Genomic DNA, 20,798 nt, shown 5'->3' on the forward strand with positions numbered 1-20,798 from the left:
ACTACCTTCTTATTAGAGCAGTAACTAATTTGGTATCTTAATGGGTGTCAAGGGTATGAATATGGTTGAACATTTGTTATTGGGCTGGTCGGTGAGTTCAACATTCCTAATCGAGCTCATTTAAGCCTGCTCTTAATAACATGCAAAAGTATATCTGGTTTCAGAACAGGTTTTCAGATATTCAAGGTTGGTGGTTTGGTGCTTAATTCACTCATTCATTTGTTATTGTTTGTCATTTGAAAAAGAAGAGAAAAGTGAAGAGAAAACAGTCACAAAGGAGACTCATGAGCATAAGACCCATTTGAATGATGTTTATTAGGAGAGAGAGAGAGAGAGAGAGAGAGAGAGAGAGAGAGAGAGAGAGAGAGAGAGAGATCAAATCCAATAACTGTGGTGGTAAGAAACACAGTGTAGGTCATACACAATATTGGCATGTTCAGAAGAATCCAGGTCACACAAAAAAACAGCTTCAATGGGTAATTTACATCTATAAGTAACATCTAAAAATAATATGTGCTAAAACAAGCATACAATCAGTATGAATATACTGTATATGTAGAGATGGTAAAAGTTCAGTATAGTGCACAAAACTTCCAGTGAAACAGAACGTTTCAGACAAAAGCCTAATTGCTTTTTCATTGCCACAAAGTGAAGCTTTTTTAGACTAACACAAGGTTCTTAATTTACTGCCATAGAGTGAAGTTGCTTTATACAAACACAAAGCACTTAATGTTCACACTTTGAATACCACTTGTTAGAATGTGTTTTATAGTTTTAAATTAGGCCTGCTGTGCATAGAGGTACGGACTGACAAAGAATTATTCTAGCTCAATACACACTTAGATTATAACTTGATCAACAAATGTACTATGAGTTTAGATAATGCTTCCCACAAGTAATTCTTAACTGTTGGGTATACATACCGGATTATACCTGATTAACATATCCAAACAATAGTAAACTTTGTAGTTACACACATTGATTACACTTTATATCCTTCACTCTCTCTCTCTCTCTCTCTCTCTCTCTCTCTCTCTCTCTCTCTCTCTCTAATGCATATCAATGGCTCAAGCCTCCTTCAGTAGCTCTAAAATGACGTTTTGGAATTAGCAACGGAGGCTTAAGATGGGATGTGTCATAAATTAGTTCCAAACACAAGAGCGTTTTAAGGACAAAAACCTGACAAATGTCTTAAACTTAAACAGCTGAACAATGTCTAGAGGTGTGGTGACTGTGCTATAAGTGGAATACTTGACTCAGGTCCATTGAATTATTAGAAAATAGGTGTAATGCATTACCACGGAACTTCATCAATTATTCCTTACTCAAAACATAACATTCATTCCTAAATATGCTTGTATGGTATATAAACAAATATTATCTCGGGTTCTTTAAATCCATGAAAATCTATGCGAGATGAGTTTAGGCTACAATCTTTGCACTAGTAATTGCATTAAGACTGAACTGTCTGCCTGCAGTAATCTTAGTTCAGCGGGGGGTAGCAATAAGTTGGTATTTGCGAGGCAGGTTGGCAAAGCCACTGATTTCAGGAGTGCAGTCCACGCTCTCAGGTCCTCCAGGTGTGGTAAAGGTGAAATGTTGCAGCAGAGACACCAGGAAAATAAATAGCTCCATACGCGCCAGAGACTCGCCCACACAGGACCTCTTGCCTGCATGAAGGAAGGGCAAGTCAAGTCAGCATTGCATTACACTATGTTATGTAGTTCGTCCTGATTCTGTTGTATACATTCTACACTTGTGGAGCTACAAACTACATCGTTGTCATTGTATAGTTTTGACCTGGTCTTGTAGTACTGACACTGTATGTGTCTGTGTGCAGAGTACAGAAACCTATAACGTGTATTTTTGAGATTCGATTTTTCCTCACCTGAAGATCTTGATTGATCAAGTAAGTTCCATTTTTACATTTATACAGTATAGTGGGAAATAAAGTAAATAGTCACTTTTATTCCTGGACAATTTACTTTATGTCCCACTATATACACGTGTAAAAATTGACCTTATCAATATTTGACAAGATCACACTGACAGAGATTACCCTGGCTTTGGAAAACACTCACTACCATATTAATTGACTTGTGGTTAATAATCAGCCTGAATATCAATGAAAGCATCAGTGCAAAGCAGTGCAAAGGCTATGTTGGTGACTGTGCATTGTGTGTGTGTGTGTGTGTAATCAGAGATATATAATATAAGAGAGTTATGAATGACAAAAATAGACAACATAATAAATTAATCTTAATTTGAATGCCTTGAAGTACATCTGTGTTGAGGAGTTTCTAACTCTGCATAGTTTTAAAGCAATAAGTTATAACCTAGAGCCCTATCGGTTTGCACATAAACATATCACAATCATAGCACAGACACAGTAGCAGCAGTAGTAGTAGTATATATATTTATGCCAGAGCACTTCATATGCATATAATCTGACATTTTACTGTCAAAAAAGGACAACAGAAATTAATTTCTATCTTTCACTGTATGATTTTATTTTTAGAGTGTAGAAGGTGACAGTATATACAATGCCATGTTCGCTAGCTGAAGCACCACAAGAATGCATCAGTTTAAAGTTATTTACAGTACATAGTATATGAATTATTGCAAAGTTCATGAACCATTTTTTTGTTTTGTTTTTACATTTTCTGCCAATTCTACACAGGGTCACGGTGGATGCTGGAGCCTATCCCAGGGAACTCAAGGTGGGGGACACCATGGACAAGGTTCCAACTCATTGCACACACATTCACACACTTAAGACAATTTGGAATTGTCAATCAGCCTATAGTGCACGTCTTTGGAGGCAGTACCTACAGAAAACCCCCGAATCATGTGCATCTCCATGCACACAGGGCAGAGGCAGGTTTTGAACCCCCAACCATGGAGACATGATGTGCTAACCACTAAGCCACCATGTCCCTTATATATAGTATAGACAGAAAACTACTGCAAGTGATGAGATACAACTTGAGAAAGTTGTTTTGGGATTGCATACATTAATGACTGTGTGTCCTTGTTAAACTGTGTACTGGTGAATAATGACAGTTCTCACCTGCAGAAAAAGGCAGGAATGCAGGGTGCTTTTTAAAGTTGCCATTTTTGTCCAAAAAATGTCTTGGGTCAAATGACCAGGGCTTCTCCCAGTGTTCCTCATCCCTCAGAACAGAGTGAAGCAAGGGCAAGATTACTGTGTCCTGCAAGAGATTTACTGAAATGTTTACCAAATCTACATGGGCATGGTTGTGTAAGCAGAGAGTGTGGGTGCTAGCATGGCCTGCCTGTAGTCCTGACCTGTCTCCCATTGAGAATGTGTGGTGCATTATGAAGTGCAAAATAAGGCAACGAAGACCCCATACAGTTATGCAGCTGAAGAAATACATAATGGATGAATGGGGGAAAATTCTGCATGCTAAACTTAACTAACTGGTGTCTTCAGTGTCCAAATGCTGAATAAGTGTTATTAAAAGAAAAGGTGATGTTACACAGTGGTAAACAGTCGACTGTCCCAACTTTTTTGGAGTTTGTTGCAGTCATCAGATTTGAAATGAGTGTATTATTAAAAAAAAAAAATAAATAAAAAATAATAAAAAAAAAAAAATTCACAAAGTAAAACATTAAATAATTTGTTAATAATGTGTTTTCAATATAATACAGGGTGAATTGAATTTTCAAATGACTCTCTCTTTTTTTGCATTTTCCATACTGTCCCAACTTTTTTGGAATTGGGGATGTAAATTGTGTATAACATAATAATATAATATAATATAATATAATATAATATAATATAATATAATATAATAAAGGTCATAATAAGGATATGGTGGCAGTGTAAAATAATGCAGACACAGTAAAATCTCTATATAGCACAAGCTTGTCTCAGCCTGATTTGCACACTTTTTCTGGCCATAAATGTGAGGATCTTGAAGGAAGCAATCTGATTCTCCTGTGTATACACACTTCCATGCACAGGTTTCTAGAGGAATTACAAACTTTTGAACGCCGTGGTAACAATTAGTGTTTCCTGGCACAATATAGACAATAGACTGCTGGGGGGAAAAGTTTACATAGTAAGTAGTGTTTAAAATGATAGCCTTGCATTTTTGCTGAAGGCCTACAAGAAAATGTCTGTGATTGGTCATCTGCCATGCCAGTCAAATTGCCTCTTAAAGTTCTTGGGCACATTTATTGACAAATCTGTAACAAAATTCCATCAAGCCTAGTGTAGAAATAATTTGTGGACTGAATCACACATTTTGACCTGTTTTTGGTCCAATAGTGTAGAAGTTTTAAATGTTTTTAAAAATTTCTAAACAAACTGCTTTTGTGTGTTTCAGTAATTTGTTCATCATTACCTTTGGAATTGTGTAGCCTCTGAATGTAATCTGATGTGTGGTGTAATGAGGAACATTGAGCGGCACGAGATCGATATAACGCTGCACTTCATGGATTACTGCATCAGTAAATGGGAGGGACTTCCTGTCTTCCAATGAAGGGCTTCTCTCTCGTCCAATCACAGTGTCGATCTCTTTCTGCATGCAAGCTGAGAAAATGGAACGAGCAGTCAGTATTGTGTACAGTATATAACGATGTACTCTGCAACTCCTACTAATTTGTATAAGAACAAACAGCACTAGGGAATTATGAGTATTGCTGCTGTTTTATACATTTTCCTGTTGTTACTGATTATGTTTCATGTGCTGTACACAAAATTAGCATGAACATAGGATTGTTAGCATTAGACATTTTATAGTTTCCCAAATATTTGTTCATTTACATTTTTTTTATATGAATACATAATAACGATGTACTATAAATGTCCAGTTTGTTAAGAGACCTTGTAGAATTTAAAATTTAATAACCTTTCCATTTTAAAAATGAATAATATTGGAATGAATTTTAAATGGGATTTTAAAACATTCTGGATAACAGGGAAACTGTGTAAATCCCTCGGATGGCTATCATATTTAAACCACAAACCCCAAGTTCTCATTTCTGAAGTTAAACTGAATACTGAATGTTTGCAAATGCAAGACCCTTGATTTATACAATAATCTCCCACATTATTAGGAACACCTGTACAATCATGCAATTGTTCAATCAGCCAATCATGTGGCAGCAGCACAATTCTTAAAATCATGCAGATACAGGTCTAGAGCTTCAGTTAATGTTTACATCAAACATCAGAGTGGGGGAAAATGTACTCTCAGTGATTTGCTGGTGCTAGGTAGACTGGTTTGAGTATCTCAGGAACTGCATTTCTGATGACATTTTCACACACAACAGACTCTTGAGTTTATAAAGTATGGTGCAGAAAAAAATTCCAGTGGGCAGAAATGGCTTGTTAATCAGTGAGGTCAGAGGAAAATGGTCAGACTTGTTCTAGCTGACAGGAAGTAATTCAAATAACTGTTCTTTACAACTGTGCTGAGCAGAAAAACATCTCAAAATGCACAGTATGTTGAACCTTGAGGAGGATGCACAACTACAGCCAAAGACCACATCAGGATCCACTCCTTTCAGACAAGAACAGGAACCTGGATGGGTTTTTTTTCACTATTCTGTGAAATCTCTAGACTGCTGTAGATGAAAATCTGAGAAAATCAGCAATTTCTAAAATACTCAAACCAGAATGTCCAGCACTAACGACCATGCCGCAGTCAAAGTCAGTAAGATCTAATTTTTCCACTTCCTGATGTTTGATGTGAAACTTAACTTACACTCATGATCTATTTTGGCATGATTATATGCTGCAACATGATTGGCTGATGCTTATTGCATCAATAAGAATGTGTACGGGTGTTTCTAATGAAGTGGATGGTGTGTGTACATATTAAACTCCAAAAATGTAATGGATTATTGGTTTGTTTGTTTTTAATTAAAAATATTTATTGGAAAATCAGAATCATTTAATATTGTTATTTCAGTACAAATATGTTTCTGGTTGGTCTTACTCTGTATTTCAGGGTGCTTGATCAGTAACATGAGAGCATATCTGATAGTAGTGCTTGTGGACTCAGTCCCAGCCAGGAATAAGTTTAAGACAGTGGCTATCAAATTTTCATAGTGAAACTCCGTATTGGGATTGTCCTTTTCCTGTTGGAAAAATAAAAGTTGCCTATGGTAAACCTATATAAAATGGTTACTGATATGTAATCACTTCATAAAAATCTGACCTACAATACATTGACTATCAGCAAACATATTCAAGTAGGGCCCTATTAAGAGTTGGCGTTTTAAGACCAGAAGTTATGATAGAGATACTCATATTCAGTTAAACACCACTTTTGTGCGCTCCCCATTCAGATTATAGTCATAGTCTGCTGTACAGACTATAACTATAGTTCACACCTTCACAGTCACCAGATTTTTCTTTAGTAGAATCTTGTACAACATGAACCGTGCTAATGTGTGTACATCTGGAGTTTAAAACCTCACTGCACACAAGTAACTCAACTCTGAATGCAGCCTGTAATCAGTCCAATTTTGGAGGTGAAATGCTTGATCATCCCATCACTATACTTATCTACTTTTACTGGATGAAACCGGAAATAAAATAAAGAAAAGTAGTGAAAAGGTTTGCTTACCTGTTTGAGTCGGATCAGGAAGCAGTCGATGAAGTCTCGTGGGTTATCGGGGTCCAAACTGTCCTTGTGCTCTTGTACTTTGCCCCTAGAAAAGTCCATGACTTCATCCACATCGTTCATAACTTTGCGATGCTTACCAGGAAGTAGCTCAATTAGCCATGGAAAGATATTATACAACTGTAAAATATGCAGTAGAAATGTAGTTAAAAAGTGTTCTGTTTCAAAACTCAGCAAAGGACATTCCACTGCCAGTCATTTATTTAGGTATTTTATTATTTCATTATTTTTGTTAATACTATTACAATTTAGACCATACGAGTCGTGTGATATGACTAATATTAACATTTTGATGTGTAACTGTAAAAGTCAATATAAATTGAACTTATTTGATATTTTTATGCTGAGCATAGAACATTTAGCTCTAAAGAAAAGTTTTATATTAGGAAAAATCACTTTCTATTTTAAGGAAAATTAATGCACCACTGAACTTGGATATGAGAGATATGATGGTTGAAGAATGATGATTGCAACAATGTGTTCCTTATTTTCCTGAGGTTTTGAAGGTTTGCATGAATTGTCTCATCAGCTTCTCTAAGAAATCCATTGTGTCGTACCTGTCCCCATGTGCTGCTGCCAAACTGCAGTACTCCAGTGAAGACCTGGAGCAGACGCAGGAAGTGACAATCTTCATAACTGAAGCGTTCACCAAACACCAGTGCGCAGATGATGTTGGACACGGCTCTGCTCAGGTAGAACGTGGGGTCAACTGGAGAAGCTACAAGAAATACAACCCCCAAAATGTTGGGACGCTGTGTAAAATATATATAAAAACAGAATGCAATGATTTGCAAATCTTATAAACCCATATGTTATTCACAATAGAACATTGAATACTTTTCAAATGTTTAAGGTGAGTAAATGTACTATTTTAAGAAAAAAATTAATTTGATGGCCACAACACGTCTCTAAAAAGTGACAAAAGGCTGGAAAAGTAAGTTTTACTAAAAATATACAGCGGAAGGAACATTTTGCAACTAATTTGGTTAATTAGCAACAGGTAAGTAACATGATTGAGTATAAAAAAAGAGTATCTTAGAGGGGCAGGGTCTCTCAGAAGTAAATATGGCATGGAATATGGATGGAAGCATATGTTGCTCTAAAACCTGTATATACCTTTCAGCATTGGGGTTGTAATATAAGCTGAAATCATAGCAGATATAAGGTTGGGCAGCTTATCCTCAGTATGTTTGCTTTACAGGAGAGCACACAGAGTTAACAAAATCATTGACACTATTTTATTAATTCAGTAATGTTCAAAATAGCAGAATGAATGCATTATAAAACAGCTTACATGCACACATTATAATTCCATGACCTTGATCTAGTGTCTCATGGGTTTAGTGTCTCAAGTTGTGCACACAATTAACCTTAGGAGCATAATATACATAAAATATACAAAATTTCTGTCTGCATTTTCTCTTCCTGAATTTTTAAGTGCTTGTGTTAAACCTGGACCTTTTTTTTTTTTCTTAAAATGATACATTTACTCAGTTTAAAAATGTTATGTTTTCTCTTATGTTCTATTGTGAATAACACATGGGTTTATGAGATTTGCAAATCATTGCATTCATTTTTTATTTACATTTTACACAGCATCCCAACTTTTTTGGAACTGGGATTGTAAGCAAATTTTAAACCTCTCTCGTCAACCAGTTCAATACATTTTTTGTGCATTCCAGTCAGATGACAGCTTTCCAGGTAGGCTCCGATTTTGTGCAGCATTTGTCCACTAGTTATCAAATGACTGCTTCAATTAAAATTGATTTTGGATTATAATTTTAGAATAGTATTGCATATAAGTAAGCCCATAATTCTGTTCAGTAATAGATTTCAAAAGTTTAACAAATAATGGACCAAACTGTTGCTATGTCTATAACTAAGTAGTTATTTATTAGTTATTTAATAGAATCAGAGCACTGTTCTGGACTCTGATTGGCCAGAAGGTGTTGCTTTTTTATTTATTTTATTATGTATTTATTTATTTATTTTTCTCTCTAAAAGCAGCTTTTATAATAATGTTGGCTGCAAGGCAAATCACAGGATGTGCTTGCTTTAATAAGTTTAAATCATCTAAACCATATTTTTAAAATGCACTGTTATCTAACAAAGAACATCATGTAATTGTTGATGTTTATGTAAATGTTTATTTAATGTTTTCTGGAGAAATCTCCAGTATCTACATTTGTAAAAAATATTTTATCAAACATTATGAAGACCATAAACTATATACAGTAATTGGTATTTTTCATTGTAACCAAATACAAATAAATAATAATATTAAACTTATATTTAAAAAAAAAAAAAAAGAATAAAACCTTTCTCCATGTACAAAAACAGTATTAAACTTTAATTGTTTATATACTTCCACTACCTATCAAGTCCATAAAATACTTACCACCAAGTCATAAAACATTTTCCAAATGGACCAAGATATATGAAGTTTGTTTTTCATTAAAGAATCTTTTCCAAGGCAAGACTTGAAGTCATCCCATTTATCCACTGAGGAACCCCAAGACATTCTTCTTTTTTTCCAAGAGCAGGCAATTACATGTCTAACCTCCAGCAAGCGAAGAGGTAACAACGATCCTTCATATTTGGTCATTTTAAAGTTCAAAGTATAAATGTGCAATATACACAGCTTGGGGTCAAGAGGTCTCACTTTACCAATCATTTGACTTATTATCGCCAGTATTTTTTTTTTTACCCAGAAACAGTTGATTCTTGTATAATCCCACATAAAGTGGAGCTAAATTCCCTGCTTTTGTTTACATTTATAACATATATCAGGAATATTGGAGTTAAAGTGATGTAAGTGGACTGGGATGATGCATTGTCTGTTTAACAGTTTATACTAAAGCAGTCACAAATGGGTGCTCACTGTCTGTGTTTTTAAACAAGCTGTTTGCCACTCTTCCTCAGTTATTCCAACCTACAGATTGGATCTCCATAATTGAAGTCTACCATGAAATAGTTCTTTAGATTTGGCCCCAAACTGCTTATATAACTTTCAAGCACAGTGGTGCTTGAATTTTCTACATTTCTGCAGAAAACGTCATCGGATTTTCACAGAATCACAAAAGTAGACAAAGAGAACCCAATTAAACAAATGAGACAAAAATATTATACTTGGTCATTTATTTATTAAGGAAAATTGTCCCATATTACATATCTGTGAGTGGCAAAAGTATGTGAACTCTTGGATTAGCAGTTCATTTGAAGGTGAAATTAGGTGTTTTCAATCAGTGGGATGACAATCAGGTGTGAATTAGTGCCATGTTTTGTTTAAAGAACAGGGATTTATCACAGTTTGATTTTCACAACACATTTGTGGAGGTGTATCACGGCACGAACAAAGGAGATTTTTGAGGACCACAGAAAGCGAGTTGTTGATGCTCATCAGGCTGGAAAAGGTTACAAATCCATCTCTAAAGAGTTTGTTCTCCACCAATCCACAGGATTACCTACTTTTAGGACTTGTGTGAAAATCTGACGATGTTTTAGGTCATATTTATGCAGAAATGTAGAAAATTCTAATGTGTTCACAAACCTGTGAACAGCACCGCTGTATCTAACCCCAACCTTTCAAACAATTAAGTGTGATATTTTCTAGTATCTGCAATTTGAATCAGTCTGACATAAGGCTCTTCTGTTACATTTTCAACTAGTGCAAACAGCATTTCAAGGTTTCTGTGTAGGATAGGGGTGTCCAATCTTATCCGGAAAGGGCTGGTGAGGGTGCAGGTTTTCATTCCTACCATGCAGGAGGCACACCTGATTCCACCTGTTTAATCAGCTGATCTTGGCTTTCAGTAGTCTCAGGACTGGCTTCTGCTTGGTTGGAATGAAAACCTGCACCCACGCCGGCCCTTTCCGGATAAGATTGGACAACCCTGGTGTAGGATGACGAGCTGTATTTTTTTTGTTGTTTTATTAATGGGTATGATGTTTCATTCTTTTGTATATAAAAATTGTATTTGGAAATTTACTGTGGAGGAACAAAACATTTTGCTGTTCTTTGAAAATGAGAAACTTTGGGGTGGTAACATGACATCACCACCCCACTGTTGATTATTTTCCTATAACAACATACCTTGTAGTACTTTAACATAGCCACACTACTATTCCCTGAACAACAGCTAGCTGACTAACTAAAGCTAAACTAACTAACTAAAGCTAGCTATAGGTTAGCTGCATAAACTAGCTGTGTACATAAGCAGACAAATTTGTGCTATTTTTCCTAGTTTAACCACATCTAAGAATAAATATAACGAGTATAGATGTAAAGCAATATTGTAAGTAACATTAGCTATAAAAAGATTAGTCATAGATTAAAATGCTGCCTAGTTCTCAATGAAACACTATTTGAATGCCAAGAAGTAATATTCTTGATTTGTGCTTGGACCTCTACCCTTGCCATTTATTTGAAGGACTTCATCACTTCTTCATACTTAATCAGCTGGGATGAATAACAGAACATCATCAAGATTATAAAATTATTTCATCAGATTAAACTATAACTACTAGAAAATCACATTCACATACTTTTTGATCAACTAAACCAGAATCATTAACCAATATTTGGTTCATTAAAAATGACATGAATTAGGCCACTCACAATTTGTTTCCTTGATGGTATCCAGCAAGTGTCCGCTTTCTTCCTGTATCCACCCCTCCATCCGCTTGCGTCCCATGCCAAAATCTCTCAGTGTAGTGAGTGTGAACCTCCTGAGCTGACGCCAGCGCTCTCCATTACTGATTGCAATGCCTGAGAGATGAAGAGAGGGTTATGAATGTGACCCAATGAATCAGACATATATTCAGAATTGCCTAGTTAAAGCTATAGCTATCTGTGGGCTTTTTGGGATGGATAAGCCACTGCACTGCCAAACATGAAGATCAACACCTCTGGCCCAACCTCAGTAAAAATACAGTGCAATATGGTGGAGTAAACGAAAATGCATATGTAATGAGGTGTCACCTCCTTAGAAAACATGAACTTTATCTAATTTGAGGCAAGTTTTACTAAGTTGCTAACACTACCTGGCTATATTTATTCAAGTTAGTCTGTTTGCTAATGAAAGGTTAGATTATAATGGATTCCAGTAGCTACAATAGGAATACAGTACAGTAGCTAGACAAGAAGTCAGATTCTAGCTAATGGTAAATATATTTTTTTTCCCCGCCATGATATTTTACTTGTAATGGATTAATTAACAAACTACATAACGTTAAATGTGTATGATCTGCAAACTTACAGAGATTGAATGCATACATGCTTTAAAACAAAGATCATCTTGCAACATTTTTAAATAAGCAATAAACATTACTTTTCACATAAAGACATGACATAACTTAATTTTATTGGTTAAAAAACATTTACTTTCTACAAGTAGCACCTTTTTTATTTTCACTTACAGTCCTGTGAAAACATTTGCCTCATTTCTTCTTTTTTTGTGTATATCTCGTACTAAATATTTTTAGATCTTCAAACGAAATACAACATAAAACAACATAAAACAACATAAAACTCAGGCAACTTGAGTATAGACACAATACAGTTTTTTTTTTATTATTATTATTTTTTTTATTGAAGCAAAAAATGTTATCCAAAACCTATCACCAATGTGCAAATAGCCCCCTTAAACTTAAACTCTGTTTGTTCCACCTTTAGCAGCAATAACTGCAACCGAATGCTTCCAATAACTGGAGATCAGTCTTTCACTTACTTTTAGGACTACGATTTACTCCTATACTTTGGATCATTGTCTTGCTGCATAATCCAGTTGCACCTGAGTTTCCCCTCAATTATTGTAAGTTGCCCAGGCCCTGAAGCAGCAAAGCACCCCCACATCATCACACCGCCACCACCATGCTCGACTGTAGGTATGATGTCCTTTTTGTGGAATTCTGTGTTTGTTTTACGGCAGATGTAACAGGACCCATCTTCCAAACATTTTGAACTCATCAGTCCACAGAACATTCTCCCAAAAAGTTTGAGGATCATCAAATTGTGTTTTGGTAAATTCAGATGAGCCTTAATGTTCTTCCGGGCTAGCAGTAGTTTTCACCTCGACATTAATCCATGGATATCATTTTTAGCTTTTAGTGACCTTTATTGATTCAAGGGAGGCCTGTAGTTCCTATGATGTTGTCCCTGGCTCTTTTGTGACTTGCTGGATGAGTAGTTGCTGTGCTCTTGGAGGAATTTTGGAAGGTTGGCCACTTCTGGGAAGGTTTAGTACTGTGCCGAGTTTTTTTTAATTTGGAGATAATGGCTCTCACTGTGGTTATTTGGAGTCCCAGAGCCTTTGAAATAGCTTTGTAACTATTCCCAGACTGATGTATTTCAATCACCTTCTTCCTTATAATTTCTGGAATTTCTGTCAACGTTGGCATAGTGTTTTACTGGGTAAGACCTTTCAACCATCTTCATGGTGTTGAAAAAGTTCTATGTAAGTGTTGATTTGATTGAACAGGGTTTGCAGTAATTAGGTCTGCTTGTGTTTAGACCAACTGAACCCCATTTTGAATGCAGTTCCATAGATCTGGGGAAATACATTTTCACACAGGCCCAGTTGGTATTGGATAACTTTTTTTTGCTTCAATATATAAAATTATTTTGTGCTTATTCAGGTTCCTTTTTTTAGATTAGATTTTGTTTTAATTTCTGAAACAATTTAGTATGAGATATACACAAGAACAGAACAAATACTTTTTCACAGCACTACACTGTAAGAAAATGTTTTGCTACAGATTTCTGATTTTGACACTTTATTGATTCTTCATGTAACTATCATTTATCAGCACTTTTTCCACCCCTGTTATCAAATGTTATAACTTCTGAATAACTAGCTAGTGACATACATTATGTTCTGTTTAAAATGGTAAAAGCACAATTTGACAAGCTCTAGGCATGTAATAGGTCTCTAGTTTTGTGTTTGTGGAATGACAGAATGATAGACAGTGGACTGAGGACAAACAGGTCTTATAGCTAACATTTTGTTTACTTTCTTACCATAGCCTTTCACAATTTTCTGAAGGAATGGAACAGGGGCTCTGCCAATAAAATCATCCGCGTTGTCAACAAGGGCTTCTTTCACTGTGTCATAGCCCACCAGGACAAGGACTCTCTGGGTTCCCAAATATACCGTCATCACAGGACCATAAGTCTTACTCCACTGTTAAAGGAGATAGACTTTACAAGTTTATCCTGAATAGGTTAAAACAATGATTTCCAAAAACAGAATACCAAATACTCTGCTTCACAAACTGTAAAGGGGACAGCAGTGGCTCAAAGTTTAAGGCTCTGGGTTATTGATCAGAAAGTTGGGGGCTCAAGCCCTAGCACCACCAAGCTGCCACCATTGGGCCACCATCCTGCTTACCTTTAAAAAGGTTTTAAAGGGAGCGCGGTTGTCCATGGTAAGAATGTTTCCAAGTAGAGGCAAAGCTGTAGGTCCTGGAGGAAGATTATGTGGCTGATTCCTCCATCTGAGCAATATTAACAGAGCTATCACTAAACCCAGCAGAAGTAAAGTGCTGGAGATATCCATAGCTCTTCTTCAGAAACAATATTTGCACTTTTTTGAGTTGTGAATCTATTGCGCACTTCTGCTTAAAGCGCTCTCCTGCAGGGACTTGCTGAGTTTATATGCTTATCAGTAGATGGGAGGGGCTGAAACATGTGTAAACCATGTGACTACTATATCTAGAGTACACATGTACTCCTCAATGGGTGCAGCTCACTGATTGAAAAAGTGAGATTTAGAGAGTTGGAGTAACATATGGCGAAACATTTATGTACATAATCAGTTATAAGATATTCCTCTAACTGTAAGTAACATATTGAGCTAAATTTCCTATCACTAATATTGGCACCCCTGGTAAATATGAGTAAAGAAGGCTGTGAAAAATTGTCGTTATTGTGTAACGTTTTGATCTTTTATTAAAATGCTCTGCTGTCATCGATATCAAACAATTGCAAACACAACACAGGTTTATCAAAAACAAATCTGAAATAAGTATAAAATAAGGGGATTTTTGATGATGACTTAATTACTTAAAAACATAGCCATCAATAGCCAATTAACATTCAGCAAGAATCTTGAAACTGGAATGGTAGAACAGGTTTAGAAAAGGACGGCTTACTGTCTCGTGCAATCTGATTCACATTGGCCACAGGAGGGAGCTATTCATGATTGTGTACACAAAAACAAGACTATCTGTTTGAAATAAGGTGTACAGTTAAATTTCTTTCTTACCTTGATTGTTCTGCATTTCAAAAAAACTGCCTTTTAAACATTTTAGCTTTGCACACTCAAATTTGTAACAATTTGCATGTATATCATATGCAAAACTTATTTTGTGAACTAGTCCTAGACTTTTTTGCCTATGTTCACAAATCTGGTATTAACTTAGTCATCAACAGTGTGTGACCCTCCGTAATTATCCAAAACATGTTGAGATTTTTAAACAATATGATCACTGCACATCAATATATAAAAGGCAAATCTGGTTTACTCAAACATATTGGTTATATGATTGGTTATTTAGACTTGAACCAATCTTGAGTGTCATCTTTAGTACAAGGTTCTTTTGTGAAGGTTGGGGTGTGGTCATAGAAAGGGGGTGGTGTTAGGTTCAAATAAATGTTTCTCAGGAATTGAAAGGTCGACTGAGCTGACATTTGGTGTGCTGAATTGTTCTCTTAACATGTAACGAAATTTGTCTGGTTTCATCAGACATTTTATACAATTAAAATTGAGTAATCATCAAAAAAAAAAAAAAAAAACCTGTACAATTGTATAGAGTGATTATCTGAGTTACTGTAGCTTTTTTTCAGCTCGAACCAGTCTGGCTATTCTCCATTGATGTCTTTTGTCAACAAGGCATTTCTGTCTGTAGAACTGCCACCCACTATATGTTTTTTTTTTTTTATTGCACCATTCTGAGTAAACTCTAAAGACTGTTGTGTGTGAAAATCCCAGGAGATCATCAGTTATAGAAATACTCAAACCAGCCAATCTGGAACCAACTATCATGCCGTGGTCAAAATCACATCATAATTTATCCCCATTCCGATGTTTGATGTGAACATTACCTGAAGCTGCTGGCCTGTATCTGCATGATTTTATGCACTGCATTGCTGCCACGCGATTAGCTGATTAGATAATTGCATTCATGTGTAAGTGTACATGTATTCCTAATAAAGTGCTCTGTGAGTGTATGTGGTCTGCAGCAAAAGGTGCTTAACATATCTAGATGTAAATATCCTCTGTAATTTTGCCTCTGTACACCATCCACAATAGACTTGAAATCAAGAAAACAATATCTGATTGAAGTGTAGACTTTCAGCTTTAATTCAAGGGGTTTAACAAAAATTTTATGGTGGAAAATACTACAAAAGGATGTAAACAAATATACCTACAGTAAATAAAAATATAATAACAAAAAACAAAAATGCAGACTGAAGAAGTAAACAGCATTTTTCTTTGCTGTCAAATAAAATACTGTATGTCACATAAAGCAAGCGACGATTTAAAAATGAAAAATAAAAAGGACTACTATGATGAGTAATATGATGACACATGAATGAGAAGATGGCAAGCATTGAAAACATAAACATCTAATAGGAGTCTAGCATATTGCCAGTATACTCCTGCATGAAAAGACCTAGTGTCACGTATCCACTTCCCATCAGCCACTGCACTGCTCTAGTTGTCACATGACCACCTGCACCTGATTCATGTTTTGGTTAATGAGCACTCATGTGTATATATAGTCCTTGTCGGCACCATTAGCTTGTCTTTTGTTGTCTTAGACCCCTGTGTTCCATGTTTCTTGATCTTCTTAGTTTATGTTTAGTTTTGCCACAGTATTCTGCCAAGTAGTCTTAGATTCATGTTGTTTATGTCTCAGTGTTTGTTTCTTGCCACAGTGTGTTTCCCAGTTGTCATAGTGTATTCGTTTCTTAGTACGTTTCCTTCAATAAATGTCATTATCTGCACCTGCTTCTGGCTCAACCTCGACTTGTGACACCTAGTAGTAATTATCATATTAATCACTGCAAATATTTTTTAATTTAACATTCTGGCTTCCACCCTTTTTTATTTAGCAGCTTATAAAATACCGCTTGATCCAACATGTCCTATTACATTTGTTATTGCATTAAAAAAAATTATTCCCCATGCACACAATTAATTGTGCACACAACTTAATGAAGGCATGAGACACTAAATCATTGTCATGAAATGTGTGTACAAGATCTTTTGACATACTGAGCTATTTTTAGTTGTCAAATTAATAAAAAAAAAAATAATGTGAATGTTAGTTTTTGTTAGTTCAGTGTGCTCTCTCATACAAAAACATGCCCATGATTTGAAGGATAAGCTGACTGAGCAAACACTTTAGTAACGTATTAAGATAAACAATGTTTACAATTGAGATACTGTTTTCTCCATGTCCCACTGAGGAAAAAAATATTTTTGTGGATTTTAAAGGGATTACACTTTTAATTAAGTAATAGTGCAATATTTGTTTATTTACCAATGACATCAAGTTTGTTTATATGCTCTATACATTTTCAATGGGATTCAAGTCAGGAGATTAGCTAGGCCATGCAAGGTCTTTTTGAGTTATTTTGGCTGTATGTTTTGGGTTGTTGTCTTGTTCAAACATCCATTTTGTCCCCAAATTCAGTTTCTTGGCCAGTTTAAATTCATGTTTTCATTTTTTTTAAACTTTCTCCCACCTCCATACTTCACTGTATGTATGGTGTTCTGAACTCAAACGAGTTCAGAGTTTTATTTAGCGAACACAGACAGGTGGAGCGATACACACAGTGAAACGTCCCAGTGCAGTTATACTAAAATGTAAGCCTTCTTGGAACACCACTTGACCAATCAAATTAGTGGACCGGAACTAACTGTTGTATAATGCTTATTGTTCTCTGTGTAACTATTTTTCCTTCTGCTTTCAGGTTGCCCTTTGAGGTTGTCCTTTGTCGTTTGAGTTACTCCTTATCATTAGTCTGAGAGCGTGTTTGTGGTTATAAGATGTGGTTTCATGAACTTTACACCATCCATCCCTTTTCTGTACCACTTATCCTACATAGGGTCAAAGGGGAGCCTGGAGCCTATCCAAGGGAACTTGGGGCACAAGGCAGGGGATACCCTGGATTGGGGGCCAGCCTATCGCAGGGCACAATCACACACATTCACACACCACTGATAATTTGGAAATGCCAATCAGCCTACAATTCATGTCTTTGGTGTGTGTGAGGAAACCTGAGTACCCAGCGGAAACCCACTCGTGTGGGTATAATAGGAGAAAATAGGGGAGAACATGCAAACTATGTACAAGCAGAACATAGTTGGGATTCCAAATTCCAACTCCAGAGGTGCATGAAAACAAGTTAACCACCAAGCCACCATACATCCACACCTGCATATTATCAGACCAGTTGTACTGACAGAGATGTGTGAGGTCTTCACTATAGCGCTATACCTTTTCCAGTTGATTGTTGCTTAATGTCCCTGAGAACTCTAGGAAGCTCCTTCACCTTCACCATGATTTCTACTTGTTCCGTGAAATATATATATATATATATATATATATATATATATATATATATATATATATATATATATATATATATTATGGTAGTATAATATATAAAGATTAAAACACAGTGGTTCAGTGGTGCACTATAGGAAAATAGCATGGTGCCTGACATGGATACTTCATCAATGATGATGTTAAAAAGAAGTAAATAAATAAAACATAAATAAATAAATAAATCAGGTCACCTTTTCCAAATTCCTTTCAGCATGAATTTTAGTCACATCAGTTTTTAACTTTATTGCACCTGTCACCTCTGTACTTGCTTACACACACACACACACACACACACACACACACACACACACACACACACACACACACACACACACACACACACACACACACACACACACACACACACAGGGATTTAGGAAAACAGGTCATGGATAAGGATAAGATAATGCGCACAAAAATAGAACGGAAAAATCCAGGACATGATTTTCAATCTGTGCTTAAGAGAATAAAAGTATATTGCAGAAATGAACAGGAAGACTCCATATAATTTTCGGATTTTAAAACATTTTAATTGCATTGCAAATTATCAAACCAAGTATAAATTGCACAGTTATGGCATCGTATATTGCAAAATCATCACACTAAAACTTTATAGAAAACAGCAGATAATTATGTTTTCGGTCACAATTAACAATAGTTATTAGTATGTAGGTCAAGAGTCAAGGAGCAGTTAACTGAGGTTATACTGTAAGCAAGGACCTTAGTGCAAAAACAAACGAACAAACAAAGACATAAATAGATTACACAATATTGTATTTACCTAAAAACAATCTTTGTCCCTCCTGATTTTTCCTAATATATTTACATTCAATTCAGCACACAGAATAATGACGACCAATTTAGTAGTGTGAAGGTTATCACACTCTTCCATGGTCTGTAATGCCGGAACTGCACCTGCTGCTTAGGTAGCAGATAAACACAGTCTTATTCTGTATACCTCAAAAACCCCTCTATTGGCTGGAATTACTCAAGGATTAGTATCAGCTTTAATAGTATGGATTTTAGTAGTATGGATTTTGACATATTTTCCAAAGAGGAAAGAAAAAACCGGGGTATAGGTATAACAGACACAAACCTTTCTTTATATTATTCATCATATTGTCTTGATTCATTGTCTAGCTTTATTTATGCTGCAGTACATCAAAAGCAACACCAAAAGGCCTGGAAGAACATGGAAGACAACTAAAATGGATGGTCGTAGAATTCTTTCCTTTATGAAGAAAAACCCCTTCACAACATCTAGCCAAGTCAATAACACTCTAGAGGAGGTAGGCGTATTATTGTCAAAGTCTACAATCAAGAGACGCCTTCATGAATGTAAATACAGATGGTTTACCTCAAGATGCAAACCACTGGGAACACTCAAGAACAGAAAAGCCAGAGTACACTTGCTAAAAAAAGGCTGACCAGTTCTGATGTAAGATTAACCAGAAAAATAGGAAGAGTATGGAGAAGGAAAGGAAGGGATCATGATCCAAAGCATACCACATTATCTGTCAAACATGTGGAGGACGTGTTATGACATGGGCATGTATGACTGCCAATGGAATTGGGTCACTGGTGTTTATGATGTTGATGATGTCACTTCTGATAGAAATAGCAGGATGAATTCTGAATGTATATAGCTATACTTTCTGCTCGGAGTCAGTCAAATGCGGCAAAACTGATAGTACGGTGCTTCACAGTACAGATCAATAATGACCAAAAATATACCGCGAAAGCAACCCAAGAGTTTCTTAAGGCAAAGAAACGGAATGTTCTTAAATGACCAAGTCAGTCAGCTGACCTCAACCCAATTGAGCATGCTTTTCATTTACCGAAGATAAAAAATGAAGGCAGAAACGCCCACAAACAAGCAGCAACTGAAGGTGTCTGCAGTAAAGCCCTGGAAAAGCATCTCAAGGAAGGAAACTCAGCATTTGGTAATGTCCATGGGTTCCAGACTTCAGGCAGTCATTGACTGCAAAGGATTTGCATCCAAATATAAAAAATAATAATCCTAATTTATGACTTTTCCTTTGTCCAATTACTTTTGAGCCTGTGAAAATGAAGGGACTAAATGATTAATGCAATATTTTTGTTAAACCCCTTAAATTAAAGCTGAAAATCTACACTTCAATCACATCTAGATTACTACGTTTCAAATTCATTGTGACGGTGTACCGTGGGAAAATTACAAAAATTGTGATTCTGTGCAAATACTTATGGACCTGACTGAATCTGAGATATATTTGGTCTAGCTCAGCTCCCAACATGCCTGCACTATGTGTTCATTTGGGGAGTGAACAAACTGTGGATGGCCTGGGGGTCACTTGGTAACTGTCTAGGAAACCCGGGTTGAATTATTTAGTTCCATGATGGGGCTGAGTTGCAAATGCTATAAGGCTGGTAGGCTGTAATGTAAAAGAATGCCTGCTGAATAAACTTTTTTCTCTTTGGGGTGTGTTCAGAGTTGCCGACTTAAGTCCAAAAGTTATTAACATGATTGCTCATGTACTT

The 20,798-nt window shown here is 36.0% G+C and overlaps 1 protein-coding gene across 2 annotated transcripts; it reads right to left on the reverse strand.

Moving 5' to 3' along the window:
- Nucleotides 1-745: 745 nt before the first annotated feature.
- On the reverse strand, nucleotides 746-14,294 carry LOC108280591 (cytochrome P450 2G1-like). Of its 2 annotated transcripts, NM_001329298.1 has the most exons (12): nucleotides 14,048-14,215; nucleotides 13,678-13,840; nucleotides 12,522-12,605; nucleotides 11,278-11,427; nucleotides 9,058-9,161; nucleotides 7,217-7,411; nucleotides 6,603-6,779; nucleotides 5,970-6,111; nucleotides 4,371-4,558; nucleotides 3,310-3,384; nucleotides 3,071-3,212; nucleotides 1,489-1,670 (listed from the first exon to the last, which is right to left on the reverse strand). In NM_001329298.1, exons 1-12 carry the CDS (start codon nucleotides 14,213-14,215, stop codon nucleotides 1,489-1,491), a joined length of 1,770 nt encoding a protein of 589 aa, NP_001316227.1. The 2 variants fall into 2 exon arrangements, with proteins under 2 accessions (XP_017351224.1, NP_001316227.1); XM_017495735.3 differs by lacking the exons at nucleotides 3,310-3,384; nucleotides 9,058-9,161; nucleotides 12,522-12,605 and having other exon boundaries at nucleotides 746-1,670; nucleotides 7,217-7,377; nucleotides 14,048-14,294.
- Between the last annotated feature and the right edge of the window lie 6,504 nt (nucleotides 14,295-20,798).

Source organism: Ictalurus punctatus, chromosome 20 (genome assembly GCF_001660625.3).
Source record: "Ictalurus punctatus breed USDA103 chromosome 20, Coco_2.0, whole genome shotgun sequence".
NCBI lineage: Eukaryota > Metazoa > Chordata > Actinopteri > Siluriformes > Ictaluridae > Ictalurus > Ictalurus punctatus.